This window comes from Phallusia mammillata, chromosome 7 (genome assembly GCF_965637545.1).
Source record: "Phallusia mammillata chromosome 7, kaPhaMamm4.hap1.1, whole genome shotgun sequence".
Lineage (NCBI taxonomy): Eukaryota > Metazoa > Chordata > Ascidiacea > Phlebobranchia > Ascidiidae > Phallusia > Phallusia mammillata.
In genome coordinates this window covers 59,064-81,970 of record NC_137258.1, presented here as the reverse complement: position 1 = coordinate 81,970, position 22,907 = coordinate 59,064, and the positions used below count along the sequence as shown (strand labels likewise).

The window sequence follows — 22,907 nt, the reverse complement described above, 5'->3', positions numbered from 1 at the left end:
TTAAATAACGAATAATTATCGCTGGTAGCTAAAATTTGTGACAATTAACAAAAGTTTTTTTTTATAAATTGTTAGTTATTTTGTTCCAAATGTGTTGTTTATTTCTACCGTGGGATTAAGATACTTCGTACTATTACTTAAAAAAATCTATCACGAAAAAACAGTCGGCTTCCCGATTCAACATTCTCAAATTACGTTCGAAACACAAACCACGCAAATTCAAAATAAAATAGGGAAATCCCCAACGTCAGCTTTGCATTTGGTTTCAAAATTCGAATCTCAGTTATTGCATTGCTGCATGGTAGAAAAAGTATTATTTCCTGTCAAAATCCTAAAATTTGTAGGGATTGTATAGGATCTTTATAGCCTTGTGTGCGATTATCAACCACCATTATAATGTTTATATTGTTTTGTTGCTTCGTCAAACAGGTTTGAAAACATAAATTCGTGTTTAATTAAAAGTTCGCATATTTTTCACATGTGATGACGCGACTCGTCTTCAGATGTTTTTATTTGGGTGTTACCAGATACAAAAATGTGGGTAGACTAACGTATACATAGTAATCAACAATACATTGACATAAAGTCTGTGTTTAGATCTTACAGCTGCAGGAGAAGTTGGTTAAATGGCATCAAAGTCAACCAGAAGTTTCCACACTTCTACTGTTACAACACAAACCTGTTTATACTATAGGTGTGTACTTATTCAAATATTTGACATACGTTGGTGGGATTCCAATTTTTGTCAGCCGGTTCTGTTACAAAAAGTCCATTGACAGTAACCAGTAACCACCAATGCTAATCGGTTCGCTGATTTTAAAAAATTCATGAGACAGTTCTATAGAACCGGTGCGAACCGACTCAATACCACCACTGCTGACATATATTTATCATGTGTTGCATTCTTTGTGACACATAAACAATTTTAAATGACTTTGTTAGGTTTACGATCAAAGTTGTACAATGAAACAGACAAGGACAAGCTGGAACTTCTCGGTGCAGACTTTGTGAAGACCAACAGAGGAGGTACAGTATTTACTCTATTGTAAGCCGTGGCTTATATTGTTTTTTACCTGCTGTTTGTGCGGTTTATAATCGAGGGCGGCTTACAATCGAGGGTGGCTTACATTTAAATTTGAAACCGATATTATTTGTACACTCCAACTTTTTAATTTATTTGGGGTTCAAAACTTGTACATATGTACAGACTATACGTCGAAATACGTTCTGCTGAATACAATTATCAAAGTAATTAACAGATATGGGAAAATAGTTACACTATATAACAACAGAAAGATGTATTATGTAACAATAGTATCTGAAATTCCAGTGTGCAGCTTTTAATCCAGTATATACATACAGTATTTGACAATAATGCAAAGTTTACTTGTGACTGAACTGATTCCTTCAGGGCTAATAACATTCCATGGACCCGGCCAACTTGTTGTTTACCCAATATTTAGTTTGGCAACAGCAAATATGGGAGTTAGAAACTATGTGAACAGCTTGGAAGAAGTCGTCATTAGTTTGTGTAAAAGGTTGGTTTGGTTTTGTGCTTTAGAAATTACATGGTTCTGTTGACCTGTGTTAACATGTTTATGTGTTTTAGATATGATTTGAATGGTTCTCGCTCACCTCACACAGGTGTCTGGATCGGAAACAACAAAATTTGTGCTATGGGTATGAAGAAATATTACAGTGTTGTTATTAAAGATAGTCAAAACCAGTTATTATTGTAAATTATCTAATGCAGTAAGTGGTAATGAAAGCATCTTTGCTTATGCTCTGTTTAACTGAATGCAATTAACATTGTGCATTTGTATTATAACTTAGTAAACTGAAGCTTTCAGTACACCTAAATCAATCCGTGTTTTTCGTGTTGCAATGTATTGTGTGTATTTGTATTAATGTGTATTTACATTCATTGAACACAAACAATTTATTATTACTAACCCAGTTAATTGCAAATGTAGCTTATCGTTGCACACTGTTTCAACCCATAAGGTCTGATCAGTGGTAATACATGGCTTAAAAGCCTAAAATTAGCCCGTGAGTCCAACAAATTGAAGTGTCATAGCCTGGCAACTAAGCTAATGTCTTGTCAACAGCTGCATTGATGAGACATTAAACATAGATAGAAACTGTGTGCACTGTCTGCAGCTAACTTATCACTGTATCAGCACCTTGCTTTGGAAGCTTGTCCTTAGTTGATTCTTGAAAAGTATTCCAAATTAAAGTATACTATGCTTCATTGCCAGAAAAAGTTTGCCAAATAAAGTTCTTTTAACCAGAATTGTTTGTTATTTAAATTATATTAGAGTTGATTTAGTTCATGTGGGTCAGCAGCTCAAAGTTTGCACGATCTTTTTTTCATATGACATAACCTACATACTTTGTATTTTAGGAATTAGCTGCCAAAGAAGTGTTACTTCACATGGACTAGCTTTGAACTGCAACACTGACATGGGTTGGTTCAACAAAATTGTCCCTTGCGGAATTCATGGGAAAGGAGTTACATCAATTACAGAATGCACCGGGACAGAAGTGACTGTAAAAGATGTTCTTTCCCAGTTTATTCAAGATTTCTCGGATATTTTTAACTGTGAAACACAGACACTGGAAGTACTTGACGAAAACTTGGACAATTCTGTTCTCGCAAAACTAATAACAGAAAAAGATTCAGAAGGTTTGATAAAAAATCTTGTTTCTTAACCATGAATTCAATGCCCATGAGCGGGGTTTAAGGTAAGTTAAGATATTTAAAAACAGTAGGTTAGGAAAAAAGTTTCTGTCGAAACTAAAACTGCCAGTGAGTTTGTATGTAATAATTAGTATATTTTATTTGCAATGTATATTTATACTTCGCATAAAAAATTAAGCCAACTTGTTTGTTGATAATTTGAAGAATTTTTGGTTTTAAAAAAGTGCCATTTAAATCTATCTGTTTAATTGATGCAAATTTGTTCACAGGAGGTAACATACAGATTCGTTGACGTTTCATAAACATTTAATTGCAATGGGACTTTTATCATAAACATTTAATTGCAATGGGACTTTTATCGTAAACATTTAATTGCAATGAAACTTTTATCATAAACATTTAATTGCAATGGGATTTTTATCATAAACATTTAATTGCAATGGAACTTTTATCGTGTTTCTGTTAGCAACTTTGTAATATGTTATGGAGTCATTCATATTATGTTATTCCCGTTTGGAATAATTGCTTTGTCCACAATCTAAATATACATTGTATTGTTGGTGGTTTCCCTAACAAAACATTAAATCCCATTCTGCCATTTAAACCTGATCCGAACTATTTGATCAAACAACTAGGCTACCTTGCACGACAATAGAATGGCTGGAGTCTGTCGATTTCCTAGCAAAATATCCCTTTGTGTTGGGGTTCTTAGTAGTGGTGATGGCTGATGAAATGATTTGTTCGTGCTGTATGTTCAACTCTACAATTGCCTATTAGTTCCAGACTCCTTTCCAGTATTTGGTCAGAAACACTTTTAGTTTTTATGTTGACAAAATATTACCTCAGATGTTGAATGTTTTCGTTTGCAACAATTTATGTCATTATTATCATGGAAAAATCCGTCTTAGCTAGGCTTCTACTGCAAGATTATAATGGAAGTTTTTAGAATTTTTGTCTTGTTTGTTGTGATAAAGAAAATGTATACAGTAGAAAAGATAAAAATGTTTTATGAGATAAATTTCAGTTAGGACATAGCTTGCACAGGTTTTTAAACGCTTGTGGTTTTTCTGTTTGTGAGGTTTCGCAGCTCATGTATTCTATAATGAACACAAACAATTGCGTCACTGCGACCGGCAGTTTTACTTCTATGTGGGCGCGTTACGGCTGGGTGGCGTAGGTTGCCAGTAGCAACGTATCGCGTGGGTACTTGGTGTGTCGGTGTCAAGTCTCGAACATTTTAACCGGGATTTAATCGACGCACGACAATAGGCTTTGAAGAGGGCTCGCCACTAAAGATAATTTACACCGGTTTGTGTTTTGTCCGCTCTGCTATTACAATGAAAAGCTGCAGCTTAGAGGTTAGCTGGAAAATTTCAGTTTTAGGGGTAGTTAAATCGAAACAAATAGATATACAAGACTTTAAGATAAACTAGTTTTTTGCACGTTAAGTTATTGAACAAGTTATAAACCGACAGACGTACTGTGATGTCACAAACAAAAGTCGTCACAATGGACAGTTGGTTTTTAGTGCAAAAAATATTTGTTTTAAGTTTGCTGAAAGACATTTACAGAAGCAAACGAGGTTTCAACAGGCAGAAATGGTATTGGTAAGCAATTTTGTCAGGTGGACCGTTAGATTAACAGTAATGTGCGAATGTAGGTTAGTGGCAAAGTAAGGCTGTACAACCGAGGTTTAAGTGACTATTATTTTACCATATTGCGATATTTTTATTTGTGCTCATTTTTTCATAGCGCAAGTTTTTACCGGTCAGTGTAGAACCGAGCGAGTCTCAAGACAAGAACTTAACCGCTTACATTTTGGTTCCGATCAAAAAGTCCAAGAAAAACCGCAAAAAAGCGTTAAACGATCGACAATCTTGTGTGGAATTGCCTCCTCCACTGGTAACAGATATGGCAGCAGTACAAGCCATCCACAAACCTAACACTTCGCCAGCTGAAATCCCTGCCCTGCGCCCTTCGTCAAGAGGAGTCGTATTCTCACCGCGGCCTCTACTGAACACAGGCAAGCTGCCAAATTTGCGTGTCTAGTACGTTAATTGTGACGTGGCAAGTTTCTATTGGCTGTATTTTATTCTGCCTTTAAAACCAGTTACCCAATAGCAGTAGTCTGCAATAAAAACCAAATTGCCATCGATGTAGAATAAACCTATTCATTTTATTAACCAAACGTTTCGACAACAACAATTCTCATCATCAGTGAAAATATAATGTACAAGCGAACACAAGCTCGTTTAAATACACAGAAAGGTCTATATCAGTGGTTCTTAACCTGTGGGTAATTACCCCCAAAGGGGTAATTTGGCATTTTGTAAGGGGTAACATAGATTTATGCTTCAGATTGATAATGATATGCGATGTTGTCTCTCCAGCACTCAGCCTAGATTTGCAGGCTTAGTAGCTAAAAAGCAGTATCAACTTTCCCATTAACTGCATTTGAAATGAACCTTTGAATGTACAATAAATAATGACTTTGTTTTTCTGTGGGTTTATTTTGGATTGCAAGCTATATTAGGTGATGTTTTTCTAAAAAGGGGTAATTGATATCCATCAAAACATTTTGTGGGTAACAACAGAAAAAAGGTTAAGAACCACTGGTCTATATGAATACGTTTCATTCTACATCGCTGGCGATTTGGTTTTTATTAAAGCTACTATTTATGTCCGTGTCTTGTGTACCAGCAATCTGTTAAACTGTTGTCATCTTAACGTGCTGTGTGTTTCATTTTTTTTTTCCTGATTTTTCTCTGCTTAGGTCGGAATGTTCGTGCTTGGAGGAGCAATTCATGCTCAGTGACGTCGTCACGCTCGTTTCAGATGCCGAGTAACGGAGCCGGTAGCAGTACGACTGTTATGTTGATGGCAAACCCCCGGTTGACATTGGTTGAAGTTGAACAGGTTGTACGTCAGGTGGGTGTAACATGAATAGTTGTGAACTCATTTATACGATCTTCCTGAGGTTAAAACTCGTGTGGCCCAATTCTCATTGGCTGAGTCATTGTGCAGTTGATGACACCAGAAAAAATCCATTACCATATATGGCAGAAGCGACAGCACTTTCTAAGTTGACAAGATTTTGAATTCCTGCGCAGAAAGTAGCTGAAAACTTTGAAGCAATGAAACGAGCTTTCCATCTTTACGACACGGAACGCTGCACTCACGTGACAAAAGGGGAATTCCGGAGGGTGCTTGACAACTACGCTATTCCCATGACAACCGAACAACTGAACGGAATTATCGCAAAAGTAAGTTGTCGTTCAGAGTTATAAGCGGGTCCGAAGTTCGATCCCGATCCCGATCCCGATCCCGATCCCGATCCCGAATCGTTTATGAGAGGCGGGTTCGGCCCGAAAGTTTGATTGACAGGCATCTCATAAAGCTTACAAAACACACCACTGTACATAATATAATTAAAAACAGCTTTTTATATAGCTGTCGGGCTTTAGGTGAAGTCCAGCAACTAGCTACTTAGTTGGGCATTTTTATCTGAAAAAAAAACGGACACAGAATTTGAAGTCAGGCCCGCAAACAATCCCGTTTGTTTAACAAAACCTGAGCCTGAACCCGGCCCGACTTAAAACGCTGTTACAGTTATAACTAAAAGTTCAACAATAATATGTTTGTAATGCCGCATGCAGTAACAAACGTTATAACTAAGAAAGCAGTAACATACAAATCAACACATATAAGTTGTCGTGTAACTTTCCCAGGTGGGAGTGAATGCCAACGGAACAATTTCTTACATAAAGTTTCTGAGTATTTTCTCGAGGAAATCTTGCACTCCTCCTGATATCGTGATGTCGAAATCGGCCGGTTCACTCCCCAATAATCTGCACGATCGTGGAGGGAAGGAGCAAGCGAGGAAGTTGATTGTCAGCAAAACATCACAGGAACAAAGTAGGTTTAACTGAGAATCGAATTGTTTTTTGCAAGTAGATTCGAAACTAGTGGGTAATAATTAGCCGAAATGAGTAAGGAGTTTCTGTTTAAATAGGAACCGATGATGCCATTATAGCGGCGAGATCGAATTTTGTGTTTTATTACATTGCATAACGAAAAACATACAAACTGATGCAAGTGCAGTGGAAGCTTTGGTTTAGTATGAAAGAAACGTTTTCAAAACAAACTTTCCCAACAAGCTATTGTGTGGGTTTGTCGCTAATCAATTAATCACATAAGGAGAGCTTGTAATGATTTTGTCAACTTGTTTCAGGCGTTGATTCGATTGAAAGGCATCTTCAACATAAGATGGCGGCAAACCTGAAAAACGTCATCAAAGCATTTCGATTATTCGATTATAACCGCGACGGTAACGTTCAACGGCATGAACTGAGACGAGTGATTGAAACTTATTGTGTCAAGTTGACAGACGCGCAGTACAACAAGTATGTACATAGTGTCAGTGTGTTAGTGTGTGGGGGAGGTTTAATCATTGATATCGACTGTGGTGCCACCATGATGGGAAAATATTTAACTTCACTGAAATAAGGTTGGAAAACATTGTGGCTTTCAAGTAACGTTGTGTAAAACTCATGAATGTCTGCTACTTCATTTGCTCAACAAACTCGAGTTTATGAAAGTAAGGTTTTGATGGCGATCGTATAGTGTTACAAATGTCGAAACAATTCCTGTGTATTTGGGTCCTTAAATTTAATTTAGCATTACCTTACACTTAACTTATACTGTTTTTCAGTTTGGTGTTATACTGTTGCAAAATATTGTTTCACCAGTTTTGTTTGATTTCTATAGATTGTGGTCGCGGTACGATTTTCAACACACGGGGGCAATAGATTACCGGGAGTTTCTCCGCAAACTTGGTGTGAACGCAGCGACAAGTGAGAGACAGATTCTTACGAAACAAAGCGAAGAGAATACTGAGGACGGTGAGTGAATGTGTGGGAGTTTACTATGTGAAACGGAATAACAGAGTCCAAAAGTTTAGAGTTGACTCTCTGTATAATATATTTATATAATAGAGTGGAGTTGAATATTTGTGCTTCATAGTTTACATTCCTGAACTTTACTCAATTATTTTTTACGTGTCTATCCGAAAACTCAAAAACCGCCACGCCACGTCATCGCAACGCAGCATTTAGGGAAAAAACTGCAGGAATCTTAAAATATTTTCAGCAACAGAATTTGTTGGAACTGAAACACATTTCACAAATAATATTTTTCGTCGGTCGTGTCAACATGTTACTTGGTTTTGTTGCGAATTTCAACCGGACGATGTTTTCAGCTCCGTGGGATGCGAAGAAGAAGAGATTGGAGCGGGAGAAGGATGTCACTGATCTTGTTCTGAACCGGAACAAAGATCGGAATAAACGGAAGTCGAAACGAATCGAAGACATGACATTCTCCATGATAGAAAAAGAGTTTAGAAAAAAGGTGACGTACCATGGTTGCCTGGTGACGTATGTGGTTGCTAGGCGACTTGGCTGTGGTCACGTGGCCGATTGTCGGTTGTCATACGTGCTTGTGAACGCGTTTTATTACAATAGTTGTCATACATTGACCGTTATAAGTTGGTTTTAGATCATTTTTACTTTAAACTGTAAAACGTCAGTAGTGTGACGTCATACATAGTTTTCTGTGACGTCATGGTGACTTGAACCTCCGTGATTGTTTGTTTTCATAATCACGAAAAATATCCTCCCCTTCTAGATGCAAGAAAACTTTCACAACGTGAAGCGTGCGATGTTGACCTTTGACCTCGGGAACGACGGGTTTATCGCGATCGACGATTTGAAAGCTGTCCTCGATAACTTTGTGCTTCCCACCACAGATGAGGTTTTCCACCAGCTCATGTACAGGTCGGTATGACTTAAATATCACATCTGCGTTCAAACCAAAATTAGCATAACAGAGTTGTAAGTCGGGCCGGGTTCGGGCTTAGGTTTCTTCGAAAATACCGGCCTCACTCTGTGTCAGTATTTTTTTGAGTAAATTTAACTAGCTAAGTAGCCAGCTGCTGGACTAGGCCCGTTAACAACTCTGTAGCATACATATGTTGTTCATCTACCACTCCGCCTAAGCATGCCGTGTATCTAATTATGCGGTGCATGTTGATGCCGTGTATTTAAGCCAGTAGTTCTCAATCTGTGCGTCGCGACGCCCTGGTGCGTCGTTTCAATTTTCCAAGGGCGTCGCAGAATATTTCCGTTTCGTGACTGAACTCAGTTTATCTCATAAAAAATGAGGTTTCAGTGCGGTTAACGTATATCTACGTCCAAATACTTTTTGCGTAGAGTGCGGATTGACGTAAATTTACCTCAAAAGTTTTTGATCCGTTAATGTACGTCGAGACCAAACTGTACAAGCAGCAAGTGCGTGATAGGCGCGTGTCTGGGGCGACGCTTCGCGGGCATTAAACTTGATTATGTGAACGGAGTCTTCATAACAATGTAACAAAGGCGACTTTTCTAGCAAAGGCTTGAGGTAGTTATGACGTATAATTGTTAGCTAAAGTTTTGAGTGATTATTGTGCATGAGTTGCAGCAGTAAATTGCATCAGTTTATACTGTGCGTAAGTTGAAACATTACTTTCATTGTAATTCGTTATTGAAAGCCCGCACGTGCACGTGATTGCCGGGTGCACTAAAAGTGTTGAGTGCAGTTTTATAACTTTGTCGAAAAACAGTTAGGCTAAAATGTTCTCTAAGTGCTGTTTAATAGATTTAAATTAACTGTTTAATAATAAGTTTTCTCATTAACTTTTATTTGCTGGTGAGTCGCAAGTCCAGAAAACTTTTCCAGAGGCGTCACAACAAAAAAAAGTTTGAGAACCACTGCTTTAAGCTCACAACGATTCCGGTCCAAATAGACAGTTTTGAACCAAGTGTTCCACCATTGTTTGGTTCAACTGGAGTTTGTTTGTAAACAACCTTATCCTAGCTTTTACCTATTCTCTGTGTGAAATGAAATCCCTTGTTTAGATTCGAGGTCAGAGGGACCGGTAAAATCTCGTGGGAACAATTTCTTGGCAAGTTCCAGGATCCACAAGGAAGGGGGAATGGTCAGACTTTGCCGATCGGACAAAACCACAAGGTACTGTCGCTGGGTGTCGCTATAACAATAGTGTTTATGCAAACATCCATGGTGCTTGAAAGTGTTAGTAAAATGCTAACCCTGTTTGTTAGGTGCTAAGTAACAGTTGGAAAAGAGGTACCCAAAAGTTGTTTGAAGAACGTGGATAGGCAGAAAAAATAAAACAAAATAAAAAACATCTATCAGTCACTTGACCCGCGACATTTGAACTTTTGTTTTTATATAAAACCTAATTTAAATTGTTGCACCTTACTTTGCGCTTATTTTAAAATGAAGTTGTCGGAAATATTTTTAATATATTTTTTCAGGTGAATCCGACCCGACAAGGAATGGAAGAAGTCACCACTCCTGAAATAATGAACAAACTAAGAAAGCACGTCATCAACAATTACGCAACACTCAAACAAGCTTTCCTCGGGTTCGATGAGGTATGATGTCATACGTGGTGACGTATGTGGGTTGTGAGAAAGTTTCGCTGACCTTTTGACCTTGTGTCGCAGAATCGCAAGGGCGTTATCACGCGGAAAGATCTACGACGAATTGTTGAAAGTTTTGCGATGAAACTGACTGACGACAATTTCAAGGATCTACTCGTACAACTCGATCCTCAACATACTGGACTTATTAAGTATCACAGGTGGGAAATTACCACGTTATCATGACCTTTCACCCACTTACTGGGTACGGAACCATCTGTGCGACTGTGACTAAGGATGTCCTTGCGTTCCATTCTTTTTTCTTTTGTTTATCGCGCACTGTACTAAGCGCGTTCAGTGTTATTTACCCTGATGAAGACGACGTGTAAAGAACCTAGATACGTCGGAATAAAATTACATTTGCCAGAATAACTCTATAAACTTAATATTATGCCTGGCAGCAACAGTTTATATGGTGACTAACTATTTGTTTTGTGAAATTTCCCCGCCTTTTCTTACTGCTTTGCTGCGTGATATTTACTTGTCACTTTCATCTCAGCTTCCTTGAAATGTTTGAGCCGAAGGAGTCCGTGCGCGCCCACAAGTGGTTGTTTTCCACTCACAAATTCAACCAGAATCAGCCTCCAGCCATCCTCGCATGGGACACAGTGGAAGGAATCCTGCGGGAAAAATTATCGGAAAACTACAAACTGGTGAGAATTCACACAATAATGTGCGGATTTCGTGTCAGCAACTTCATGTGTTGTTTGTCAAATCAACCACGTCTTCCTTTAGAAGCAAAATGTCCTCGTTGTTGAGGAAAAATATCTTGTCTTTCGAGAACACTAAAAATGTCATATTTTTTCGTTTTTGTTACTCATCGCATTCAATAGGTTGGATAATTTCGGGTTACAAGGTTTGTTTTTCTCATTTTCCCATTTGCTTGATGCCGTTTCTATGTGAATCCACACACAACCAAAACCTTACATCCCCAAAACTTCCGCTCGCATTTGCAGGTAGCGGATGAATATGCAGCTCTCGACACTGTGGGCGATGGTTCTATCTCCCGACAACACTTACGACGCCTCACAGACAGATACGCACTGCCCGTGTCCGACGAACATTTCGACACGTGAGTTGCCAAACTTCAATTGAAACTATCACAAAAAACCCTCATCATAAAATGCACACCAGCTCCAATATACCTTGCATAGTTTGGTCGGTCCAGAAAAATTCGCTTTTCGATTTGGATTTGCTGGACTTTGCGGCAATCTTATGTTGTGGATTTGTAATTGCCTTTACGCCACCTGCTTTACGTCATAGGATAAGCTTATTACGTCACATCGGCATTATCACCACTTGGTGTCGAACTTCCTTTTTTCACCAAACCTTCTTGTTATTTTTCACCTGCTAATGTTTCAACTTGTGTCAGAATGTGGAAAGCATGCGATGAGGCAGGGGAAGGTCGGATCAAACTGGCAAAGTTCCTCGACAACCTCGGTATTGATGTGAGTCCTGGTGACCTTGAGGGAATGAGCACAAGGATACACAATGAGAGCTACGACAGAGAGGAGAAGCGGAAGAGTGATCAGTCTGAAAGGTAAAATACGAGGAGAGCGGTTTAAGTTTGAATATCCTTAAGTTGGTTTGAAAGCAAATCATACCAACAAAAAAAGCGGTGTTGGGGGGTATTTACCCACTAGGATAATTAATGATTCATGCCCGCAAGAAGGTTGACATCCCTTAACCGCAAATACCACAATAATCCTATTCTCAAACAATTAAGATAGCAAACAATTTCGTTACGAAATGATTACGTCATGAAACAAATAATAATAGTAATCAAATTATTTCCAAAACCATTTTCAATCACGCTTCGGGGACAATTAGCACAGATCACTGGTGGACATGTTCGGTTGTTTATTTATTGTCATTTCTTTACGTGAAACATGTTTCTTCAACAGAATCAACGAGATAGAGAAGGTTGATTTATTCCACACAAACCTGTTTACTGGGAGCGAGGTGGTGAAGAAGCTGAAGGATCGAATGTCACAACACGATACAGCCATCAGGAAGACGTTCCTCAGATACTCGAGATCCGGAAAAGGTTTTGTCACGAAGAGGGATTTCAGAAAAGTACGCGCCATGTGTAAAGTTGCTATGGCAACCGACTGTTGTTGCGCGACCTTAAAATTTAGCTGAATTAAACTGTCATAACTCTCTAGAATGGTGTATTGTTGTGGTGAAGAGCCCGTAAGGTAGATGGTAATGAGTTTTAATATCATGAGCTGTTATGTGTGTTATCTGTCATGGTAAAAATGAGACCAGCCGCAAACGTTTCTCAAACTTTACAAAGCATGCTCAAAGGTAAACCTATTTTGTGTAAATGTTAAAACCAGTAAAAAACTTCTTTGCAGTTAAGGCTTTTACGGCTGCGCTTATCTTACACTTTTTCATATTTGTTTTATTTATTAAATGGTGATGACGGATAAAAACGTATTTTGTACAAGTTAAGTTTTCTTTTTTAAGTTAAATTATCTGAACACAAGATATTTTATCAGATGTTGGAAGACATGGGATTCAGGATGGAGGAAGCTCACTTCCGAGAGCTCGTCCAATCTCTCAACTTCTCATCACGTGGTCTCAACTATTCCGATTTTATCGCAAGTTTTCAGGATCTGAGAACGCATGGGGTTGGACAGGTGGGTGAAATGATGTAGACATGAGATTGGTTCAATTCAGAGATGTAAACGGGCCTGAAATTGGAGGGCGAGCCCAACACGAAAGCACAAGCCCAAAACCCGGCCCGAACCCGAATCGTATATATTGAAAAAAAGATCGTTTTTAGCCCGAAAGTTTGATTGACAGGTCTACACATTGAAGCCTCAGGAAAGACCAAGACAACCAACACAATATACCATTGGCTTAAAACAAGGCGTTTAGGGCTGTTTGACATTAGGCCAGGTCCACTAACTGGCTACTTAGCTGGTTAAATTTATTCAAAAACATACTGACATAGAGTGTAAAGTCAGGCCCGAAAAGCCCGATGTGACTTACAACTCTGGTACAATGAACAGTTTTACAGCAATTTTATGCTATTTAAATAATTTTGATTTGGTTAATGTTATTATTGTTTACTATTCAAACCAGATAAACTTTCGCACCTGAAAAGAAGGCCTTCCCGTACCACCAGTGGCGCTCCACACACACTTGTGCTCTTATATAAATACTTGCTCTTTGACCAGTCCTATATGTGTGTTGTCTTGTTGTTGTCTTGTTGTTGTCTTGTTGTTATCTTGTTGTTACCTTGCAGAAGCTTGAACGGGCCGGGAACCACATCGTGAATCCCACCAATGTTAAGTATATGAGCGCAGAACAATGCTACGAACAACTGATGGAGAGAATGCGGCAGAACTTCGGGGTATGCTGATGTATTGAAATGTCGTTGTTCTTCCAACTTGTGTGCTTATGTGTTGGTCGCAGAGTGTGCGGGGAGCTTTCTACAAAGTCGACGACGATCACGATGGAATCCTGACAATGCACGAATTCCGCAAGCTGCTTGATACATTCATGTTCATTATTACGGGTGAGGAACAAACAAAACACTTTATGACGCATAAATTAATTTCAGCCAGCAGGCCTGTAAAGTTGATTGCATTTTTAAAATGAGTTTATGCGAAATGGAGTATATACTTACAAATCCCTTTCATTATATTGTCGAAAGTCTTGTTGAAGTTTTGAATTTGATCTGTAAGACTTCTATAGCCAACAGATAACACCTGTTCACAAAAGATGCGACTTATTTGTTCGGTTTCAGATGAAACATTCCACCAACTTCTGCGCATGCTCGGTTTAAATCGGAAATCCAATCTTTCCTATCATGATTTCCTCGCAAAGTTTGAGGTGGTCGACAAAGAGGAAGGTCATCCATGGCTCAATTCAGCTCACAGGTGATGATGCGGTTACTAAATATCCCAAAGTATGCCAAAATATTATATCCATGTTCTACTCGCTCTTGCACGCAACAACTACGCGTGTGTTAAATCAGCGGTTCCCAAACTTTTCAAGCATGCGGCGCTTCCACAAACTAAATTTTCACGGCAAACTTTGCTGTGACAATTGTTAATTTGCAACATTATTATGATGGATAAGAATGCTTTTTGTGACAAACAAGAAATAATGAGCTTATATGTATGCCCACATTTAGTAAACAGCGAGTTCGAGTTGCACTAATCTGCCGCGACACATAGTTTGAGAACCGCTGGTTTAAATCCACGTAACATTCTCAGGTTCAACAAGGTGCGCTCATCCACCGAACTAGCTGCCGATCAAGTCCACGATTATCTGAGCATGAAAGCTGAACAAACTTGGTCGGATCTCGCCAAAGCTTTCCAGAGCTTCGACGCAGATGGGAACGGGATCATTAAGAAGAAGGAATTACGATCGATTCTGTACAGGTTCGTCTGATTCCAGGGTTGCACGTGTTTGTGAGGGAACTAGATAGTTAGCTAGTCGCTATTCCCATGAAATTATCTTTTTTGCGGGGTGTTTTTACGGTACCAAAAGGGTCAAGCAGTTCTGACCTAAATTGTTTTGTGCTCAAAATAATAGAATGATAAAAACCACTTCGACTCCAAAATTTTGTAAAAAATGTTCTATAACTTATCAGTTGTTTGTTTGTCAACTGTTACGTCATAATACCACTCGGGTCATTCAGGTTCATCCTTCCGATTTCGAACGCTGAGTTTCAGAAATTATGGAGCAGATATGATGAAGGAAATAAAGGTTTCATCACTCACCAGGATTTCCTCAAAAAACTCGGGCTCAATTTCGCACCCGGAGATAATGTCGGTACGTTGTGACGTGTGCGCTGATGACGTAGTACTACGTATGCGCTGATGACGTAATACTACGCATGCGCTAATGACGCAGTACTACGTATGCGCTGATGACGTAGTACTACGTATGGTGATGACGTAGTACTGCGTATGTGGTGATGACGTAATACTAACTACGTATATGCTGATGACGTAATACTACGTATGCGCTGATGACGAAGTACTACGTATGGTGATGACGAAGTACTATGGTGATGACGTGAGAGAGATTTAAACCGAACAAGATTGTAGTTGCGGTGGGATTCGAGCCCTTCATCTTCTGTCTGTTTGTGAGCCTTAATTAAAATATTCGGTTCAAGTTCGTCCTCCAACCGGTTGAGATTATAAGTTGTTATGTTAACTTGTGTGTTCGGTCCACAGGATTGCAGGGAACGAGTCGTAAAATGGTGGAGGAAAATTACATCAACGTTCTGGCTCACCACGAACTCCAACAAGCGAAACATGAAGAGATTGCGATGAACCAGATCAAATATTCTCAACATCTGAATGCAGAGACGGTGGAGAAAGAACTGAAGTAAGTGTCTGTTTGTGTCTGTCCAACACCTACACGTACATCTCCGGTTCTTGTCGTTTCGACGTCACCACCTGTAACCACTAGTAATCCGCGTGTTATCAGTGGCGTCATCCCACACCTTTTGCAATTATTTTTTACCCCAATTCTTTGACACAGAGTTGCAAGTCGGGCCGGGCTTTTCGGGCCGGGATCGGGCTTAGTTATTTGTCAGAAAACGGGCTCAAAACGGGCCTGACTTTACGTTCCGTTTCCGCCATTTTTTAGTAGCAGTTCTTTGGCTTTGACCTAATGCCCACCCTACTCTAAAACGTATGGTTTACCCCATTGTCTACTATTGTTCATTGTGTTTGTTGTCTTTTACTTTGTTGCAAGGCTTTCGTGGATAGGCCTGTCAATAAAAATTTCAGGCCTAAACGGGCTTCTCAAAAACGTTTCGGGTTCGGGCCGGGCTTCGGGCTCAGATTTCGGGCCCGCTTGCAACTCTGCTATGACATATACCAGGGGTGTGCAACCTGCGGTCCGCGAGCCAAATGCGGCCCATTAATTAAAGGTTGTGCGGCGGCAGAGACGCTTCGATTTCAAATGTGCTTTCAAACGAGTCGAAATAATCTATATTTTTGAGCAGAATAATGATATTTTTAAGACAGGCATGATTGGTATGCAACAGAGTAAAATCACCTTGTGTTATATAAAGGTGCGACCCGCGATCTAATCATGATGATTATATTTGGCCCCACAGTAATAAAGGTTGCACACCCTTGATATAAATCATGTTTCAAGCAAAGTTGACAACCTGCATTGATGATGACAACAGCGATTGTTGAACCGTCTGCATTATATTCTTTGTACACAAGTTATATGTTCTTGATCAAATAATTTTGGCCTTACATTTAAGCTTTCCTTACCAGGGACAGATTCCGCGAGTATTACTCGGATTTTGACAAAGCTTTTCGAAAACTCGACAAAAACCAAGATGGCTACGTGACCTTGGCTGACCTCCAACGCGTTCTGGTTCAACTTAATTATTTCCTCGACGAAGATCAGGTATTATGACGTTAAAGGGAATTGTTTATAGTTTGTTTCTTTTCGTTTTTTTGCGGATTTTTGACCGATGTTCGTGACACGTGATCAGCCTCAATAAAGCGTGACATCGATGTTTCTTGTTCCAGTTTCTGTCGCTTCTCAAACGTCTCGGTCTCCCCACAACCCGAGCTCGGCTCTCCTACTTCGACTTTCTTCGGGCGATCGACGATGGCCGAGCTTCAAGGTTCGGTAAACGTCGGCAAACTTCGGATCCGAGGGAGCCGGTCACGTGGCAAAGCTACGAGCATCTGAGTAGTGAGAAAATGTTCGCGAAACTTCGGGAAAAAGTCACCGTCAACTACGACAGCTTGAACTCGGTAGGTGGCGCTCTTCGTCGTGGTGATGCCAACATTTTTACCAAACAGCAAACTAGATGAAAGTTAAAAAAGTTATTTAAACACTGGATTGCTCCACTACCAACCCACTCCCGGGTTTAGGAGCTGGCTAAAATATTTTGAGAATATTATAATAAAAAAACTGTTTTTGTGTTAAACGTACATATTTTCAAGGTCCATCAAAAGTTGTGTCAATTCTAAAATAAGCTGAAGAGAAACAAGCCTTGTTTCTCTTTTGTTTAATTGATCCAATACCAGCATTATTGTATTCTCCACTGCTGCTAATGAAAGTTATCCACCAATCAAATTGCAGGCTTTCCGCGCGTTCGACCGTGCCCAGACCGGTTTGGTGAAAGTGTCGGACTTTCGGAGGATGTTGGATAATTTCTGCTTCAAACTCACAGACAAACAATTCAAACTCGTCCTAACTAAGTGCAGGATATCCGGCAGTGGGACTTCCCCCAACAAGATAATCAACTGGATCGTGTTTCTGCAAAATTTCTCGATGATCAAAGATGTGGTGAGTACATGATCACATGAGTACATGAGTGCACGATACCATGAGTACATGATCACATGACTACATGAAAACATTAACACATGAGTGCATGAGCACGTGAAAACATGAGCACATGAAAGCATTAACACACGAGTACATAAGCACTTGCGTAGATGAGTACATGAACACGTAAACCCCATAATCCCTTTTGTTGCTGATTTGTTACTGCAAAGATTAAAACTTTTTCGTTTTTTCGGCTTCTTCCGAACACATAAATTTGGTTCGGTTCGGTATTTTCATATAATTTTCTTGCTCTTTAACTCAACAAACCTAAAATATTTATTGCTTTCTACAATTTACCCCTGGTTGGGAACTTCTGGTCATTTCTAAATTTCACAATAAACTTAAAACTTGATCCCCAGAAACTGAAAGAGTGGACGGATTATGTCGGGAGGGCTGCACCCCCCCAAACCCCCCTGATCCTTTCATCGGATGAGGTGGAGGTTCGTATACGGGAAGTGGTTCGCGCGAGATACCCTGTCATGGAAAGAGCTTTTACTGACACGGATTATGCGAAAATATTTGTTGTCTCAAAAGAAGACTTCCGTGACATCATCAATGAACACGTCATGCGACTTAATGACGAACAAGTGGGTGACGTGTTTATTTGCTTTTGTTAAGGTTATAATGATATTTTTTTTTAATTAATAGGCTATTATGGAAATTTTTAACTTTAATTTTGCACTGAAGGATGTAGGATGTTACCGCACATTGTGCTGTGACGCTGCGTAATTAACCAAGGTTGCTTAGGAGCTCGAACTGCGTTGTCGGTGTGTTTTTGTGAAGTGATGGCCACTTCACAATTTCCTCAGCTGTGCGCCACCAACTTTGCTCGCCACTTTGTCACTAATTAATGAAAAACCCGCGAATCTGAGTTGCCAGGCTGCACCGGGCGTGTCAAAATTTGTATTACAGCGTTACAAAATCAACAAGTAACTTTACTTCAAGAAAAATAATAAATAAAACATATTATGTTATTCCTACAAGTTGAAAATCTTTCATTTGAGACAAACTGCAGCAAATTGTTGGTCGGCAATCTTGCAAAACTTTCGCATAAACTTCTTCCCGTGCTACAGCGGTCAAGTTCAGGTAAGTGCCACTCGAGAACTTCTCAACACGGTCTTGAGTCCCACTTAAGCAGCACTCGGCAGGTCTGAGCAAAACTCTTGAGACGAGTTGAAGTTTCAGATTCAACTCAGACTTACAGGATTATCTCCGGAAATTAAACAAGCTTTAAACCGGATTAGCAAAGTTGTTAGTGTAGCAAATTTGTGAAATGTTGTGTTTCAGCGATTTATAAGTGCATGTGTGTGATGTCATAAACAATCGCCCGACGTTCCAGAATTCGCGGATTTGCGCAAATTTGTTTCGCGAACAATATCGAGGCGTCGTTACTGTGGCGACGGACATGGTTGTGTGATTACAAGCAGTAAGATTATTGTGTGTTTGAGCCGTATTGACAGAACCACACACACACACGCTGGAGAATGGGTTGTATAACCATACTCGTTCATAACTCGGTCGTTCACAGCTAGTTTGGTCAGAATACGAATCGTCAGTAACTATTTTCAGCTTCATATAAAGTTTGTGTCAAATCCGCTTTAGATTCTGACATCACTGATTGTTGGCGAATAATGGAGTTTTTGTTGCTTAATGTTTCTGTGTCAGATTTGTGTTCGCAGACTTAATTGCAGAATTTATCAGTTAATGTTACGTTGCAGCAAAGTATCCGAAAACTCACTTAGCATTTAACTGCTATTTGTGATGACGTAATGCGTGTTGTGACGTAACAATGGATTACGGTTTCACCGACAGTATTACCCGTTATGACGTAAGCAGAATGTGTCCCAGCGGAAAAGCGATTATTCGAAAACTCACAAGTCAGCAGCTCGATGTGAGTTGAAATTCAGGGTGAACTTGTAACTTCCACATCCTGTTCTGTGTCAGGAATTTTGTTCAAACATTTTCCTTTTCACAAAACTTGTTCTAAGGTTTTGTTGTTTGCGCAACCAACGTTAGATGAAATATTTAATTGAGCCAAATCTGTTTTCAGTTCGACCGACTTTGGGCGAAACAAGCCGTGAACGAGTTCAACAACCTAGAATACAGAGAGTTCCTGAAACAATACAACAGCTCATCCGATGAAAAGATTTCGCCCAAACAAGATGCGACTGCCAATAAGGTAGAAACTTATATTCTGCTTTGCTCTCAACTTCTGACCTGGTTTTGCACAAGTCCCGTTTCCGTTGTTAAAATGCCTGTGTTCGTTTTGAATTTGTCTTCAAACAACGTAATTAACATGATAAGTTGTGTTGGCAACAGTACGGTTCATAAATATCATGTTGGTCAAATAATAACTTGGCCGCCATTTCTAACAACAACTTACAATGTCCCGTACAGGACGACGCCGAGATTCAACTAACCGAAGCATGTGCAAAACCCACCACTAGCGGCGACAACGATTATAATTTACCGAGGCCTCCCAGCAGAACGGTGAGCGACAAATGTTGGTGTGAATTCAATTATTTAATGGTTTCCGATGAGTTTACTTACAAACTTGTGTCAAGTTTTGGTGCATTACTTTTTAATCTTTTACCCACGAAGTTTGGTTGGAAACGATCAGCCAATCATGTCATACTACGCACATTCGGTGTTATTTACCCTTGATGAAGGCGACCTGTATAGGACGTCGAAACGTCTGAATAAAAATACAACTGCTAGAAGAGCTTCATAAGGTTGATGTCATGACACGTGGTTTTATTACGTCAGGGCACAGCTGAGGGCAATCGGGGTCACGTGATGAGAAGTGCGACACCTATCGTCAACGCTGACAGCGCCGAAGCAAAAGTGAAGACGCTCGTTTTCAAACATTGGCAGGAAATACAACGGGAATGTCGAAAAATCGACGCCGATGGATCTGGTTGTGTACTGCCGGATGAATTTGTTGGTAGGCGTAAAAATGTTGAAACCTGATGTTTGTGATTCGTGTATCGGGGATGTACACCAGAGTCAAACGGGCCTGAAATCCGGTCCGAACCCGAATCGATTTTGAGAAGCCCGTTTGGGCCCGAAAGTTTTATTGACAAGCCTATACATTGAAGCCCCAGGAAAGACAAAGACAACAAACACAATAAACAATTGGTCTTCCACAAGGCGTTTTCGGGCGGTTTGACATTAGGTCAGGTCCAGCAACTGGCAACTTAGCTGGTTAAATTTATTTAACAAAAGTACTGACACAGAGTGTAAAGTCAGGCCCAAATCAGACCAGTTTTTTTGAAGAAACCTAAGCCCGACTTACAACTCTGGTTTGTGATGTGTCGGGGATGTACACGCACATAATGTGAGGGAGTGAAAGTTAGTTATGATTTCTATTGCTCTATTACTGACAGAAGTTTTACGTTTCGGTTATTTCATCTTCGCAGGAATCCTGGACAACTTCGGTGTGATGTTGTCACTAGAGGACGCCAGACAACTCATGGTGAAATATGATCTCGGTGAAAACGCAGGAAAGTTTTCCTACCGAGACTTTTTACGTCATTTTATATTGACCTTGAAGCCACAGGAAGAGGGCATTCTGCGAAGACGAAAAATCCACACAGCCCGATTACCGGTGAGGTTTGCTGAGTCATCATATTGGTGCTCGGTACAGAGAACGTCATGTTGAATGCTCGGTACTTAACTAAGTTCGGTACTTTTGGTTCACTATGGTGCTCGGTACGTTTGACTCATATTCTCATGGTTAAAACCAAGTTTAATTTCCGGCGCAAAACCATCGAACGATTTCTTTCTGCGCTGGGGCAACACCGTCATTTAAACTTTTGTAACGCTCAGTATTGGACTAACACGTGATGTGTGACGTAACAATTACCCGCGATATCACTCATTCAAGTATGAGATGTTCGGCGGCACTTGCAGTTGAAATGTGATGTTTGTTACATCAGGTGGACACAGGCAAGGAGAGCGCCAGCTTCATCGAGGCGATGGTGAAACTCCGCGAACGAATCCTGCATTGCTGGAAGGAGATGAGGAGGTCGTTCCGCATGATTGACTCCAGGGGCGACGGTTTCGTCACACCTTCAATATTCCGCCAGGTTTGTTGGAAAAAGTGAAAAATAAAAATGTGTCGCGTGCGAAACTCAATTGAAATAAAACTGGGTAAAACGGATTAAAACTGTAACTCAAGATTTTAATGTTTCTACGACAAACCAATCTTATTCGAGAAAATAAAAAATATTTTATTGCCATTTGCGTCTCAACAACAATCAATGTTTGTGAATTGTGCATCTTACAACACGCTTACAGACAAATGTCATCCATGCATCGAGGAATGATTTATTGCCGCTCCCAGTTACCCTGTAAATTGGGTGCCCTGGTGCCCCGGATCAAGCAACACATGTTCTCGGCAAATTTGCCTTGAAACCAATTAAGCCGGTTTGGCGTGTCAGGCGCTTCGTTTTTGCATTAGCTGTCAGGATTTGTTCTGTGTGTCCAGCAAAGTGATGATGTTTTGCATTGGACTTATACACAGGAGTCGCAGTTTTTATATTGTTTTACATTGTGCGTATACAGTTACATTGTTATAATGCAGATATTTGTGTTATTATACAGCTGCCTGTTCTTGCTACCCCAGTTTGCAGATGCCAGCTTGAACTGCGGCGTTACTTGTGTTTAAGCTACCCGCGTAACAGCAACTTAACTTTGTTCAGGTTCTACGGCAGTTCGCGATCAATTTATCCGAGGAGGATTTCTTCCACATGCTCTCATTCTACGACCACGGTATGAGGGGTCGTGTTCCCTACAACGACTTCATACGCGCTTTCCTGCAATGACGTCACCTGCTAATGACGTCACTGGCTGCGTTCCGGGCCGACGGCGGAAGTTTGAATCGTGTCGAGTTGTTTTGAGTTTTCATTAAATCGGTCAGCCTGAGAATTTTACCTGTCGCACTTTCGGTGTTTCCCCGCCTATGCTTGAGAGCAAATTAGTTTTGTTGCCCGATGAGGTGGCCCGAACTTTTCTCTGCATTTGTCTCTTAAGTTGTATTTGGCTGTTTGTGTTTTAGGTAATGTAGTGACTAGAGCTAACTCAACTTCCATGTAAAAATTACGACAGTATCAGCCACTGTGAGTCGCCAGAGAGTAGTTTTGTGACTTGCTCATTTTTTTGCTTTGTACAGTTGCCGCCTAAACTATTAAATACCGGATACCATGTAAGTTCATCCTGTATTGAGGGAAACTGGTTTGTAAAACTACCATCCGGTAATTATGCTCCACCTCAACATCTCATGTTGATGTTAGAAATAATAAAATAATATGTTCGTTGCCATGGTGAACCTG

At 40.0% G+C, this 22,907-nt stretch overlaps 2 protein-coding genes across 2 annotated transcripts; both read left to right on the top strand.

Annotated features, from left to right (window-relative positions):
- The first annotated feature begins 428 nt into the window (after positions 1-428).
- Positions 429-3,390, top strand: LOC145237176 (octanoyl-[acyl-carrier-protein]:protein N-octanoyltransferase LIPT2, mitochondrial-like). Its single transcript, XM_080099944.1, has 6 exons — positions 429-537; positions 598-694; positions 943-1,026; positions 1,412-1,538; positions 1,610-1,680; positions 2,405-3,390. The coding sequence occupies exons 1-6, from the start codon at positions 484-486 to the stop codon at positions 2,710-2,712; spliced, it is 741 nt and encodes a 246-aa protein (XP_079956070.1). The 5' UTR covers positions 429-483; the 3' UTR covers positions 2,713-3,390.
- Positions 3,391-3,708: 318 nt separating this feature from the next.
- On the top strand, positions 3,709-22,903 carry LOC145237174 (EF-hand calcium-binding domain-containing protein 6-like). Its single transcript, XM_080099942.1, has 32 exons — positions 3,709-4,724; positions 5,475-5,629; positions 5,812-5,964; positions 6,430-6,616; positions 6,933-7,104; positions 7,469-7,602; positions 7,959-8,107; positions 8,384-8,532; positions 9,655-9,766; positions 10,075-10,194; positions 10,267-10,403; positions 10,742-10,895; positions 11,199-11,314; positions 11,615-11,782; positions 12,147-12,318; positions 12,744-12,884; positions 13,496-13,603; positions 13,666-13,768; positions 14,000-14,132; positions 14,472-14,639; positions 14,900-15,033; positions 15,441-15,594; positions 16,503-16,638; positions 16,764-16,994; positions 17,326-17,532; positions 17,934-18,161; positions 19,625-19,753; positions 19,972-20,064; positions 20,341-20,518; positions 20,994-21,181; positions 21,513-21,662; positions 22,278-22,903. The coding sequence occupies exons 1-32, from the start codon at positions 4,613-4,615 to the stop codon at positions 22,398-22,400; spliced, it is 4,794 nt and encodes a 1,597-aa protein (XP_079956068.1). The 5' UTR covers positions 3,709-4,612; the 3' UTR covers positions 22,401-22,903.
- The last annotated feature ends 4 nt before the right edge of the window (positions 22,904-22,907 follow it).

What these genes read in the sequence shown, in the direction of transcription:
- LOC145237176 (XM_080099944.1), top strand. Translation starts at nt 484, where the DNA reads ATGACGCGACTCGTCTTCAGATGTTTTTATTTGGGTGTTACCAGATAC. An exon ending in CAAACCTGTTTATACTATAG is followed by an intron (nt 695 to 942) that starts GTGTGTACTTAT and finishes TGACTTTGTTAG; the next exon opens with GTTTACGATCAAAGTTGTAC. An exon ending in CAACAAAATTTGTGCTATGG is followed by an intron (nt 1,681 to 2,404) that starts GTATGAAGAAAT and finishes TTTGTATTTTAG; the next exon opens with GAATTAGCTGCCAAAGAAGT.
- LOC145237174 (XM_080099942.1), top strand. Translation starts at nt 4,613, where the DNA reads ATGGCAGCAGTACAAGCCATCCACAAACCTAACACTTCGCCAGCTGAA. An exon ending in AAGAGTGATCAGTCTGAAAG is followed by an intron (nt 11,783 to 12,146) that starts GTAAAATACGAG and finishes TTTCTTCAACAG; the next exon opens with AATCAACGAGATAGAGAAGG. An exon ending in GAATGCGGCAGAACTTCGGG is followed by an intron (nt 13,604 to 13,665) that starts GTATGCTGATGT and finishes TGTTGGTCGCAG; the next exon opens with AGTGTGCGGGGAGCTTTCTA.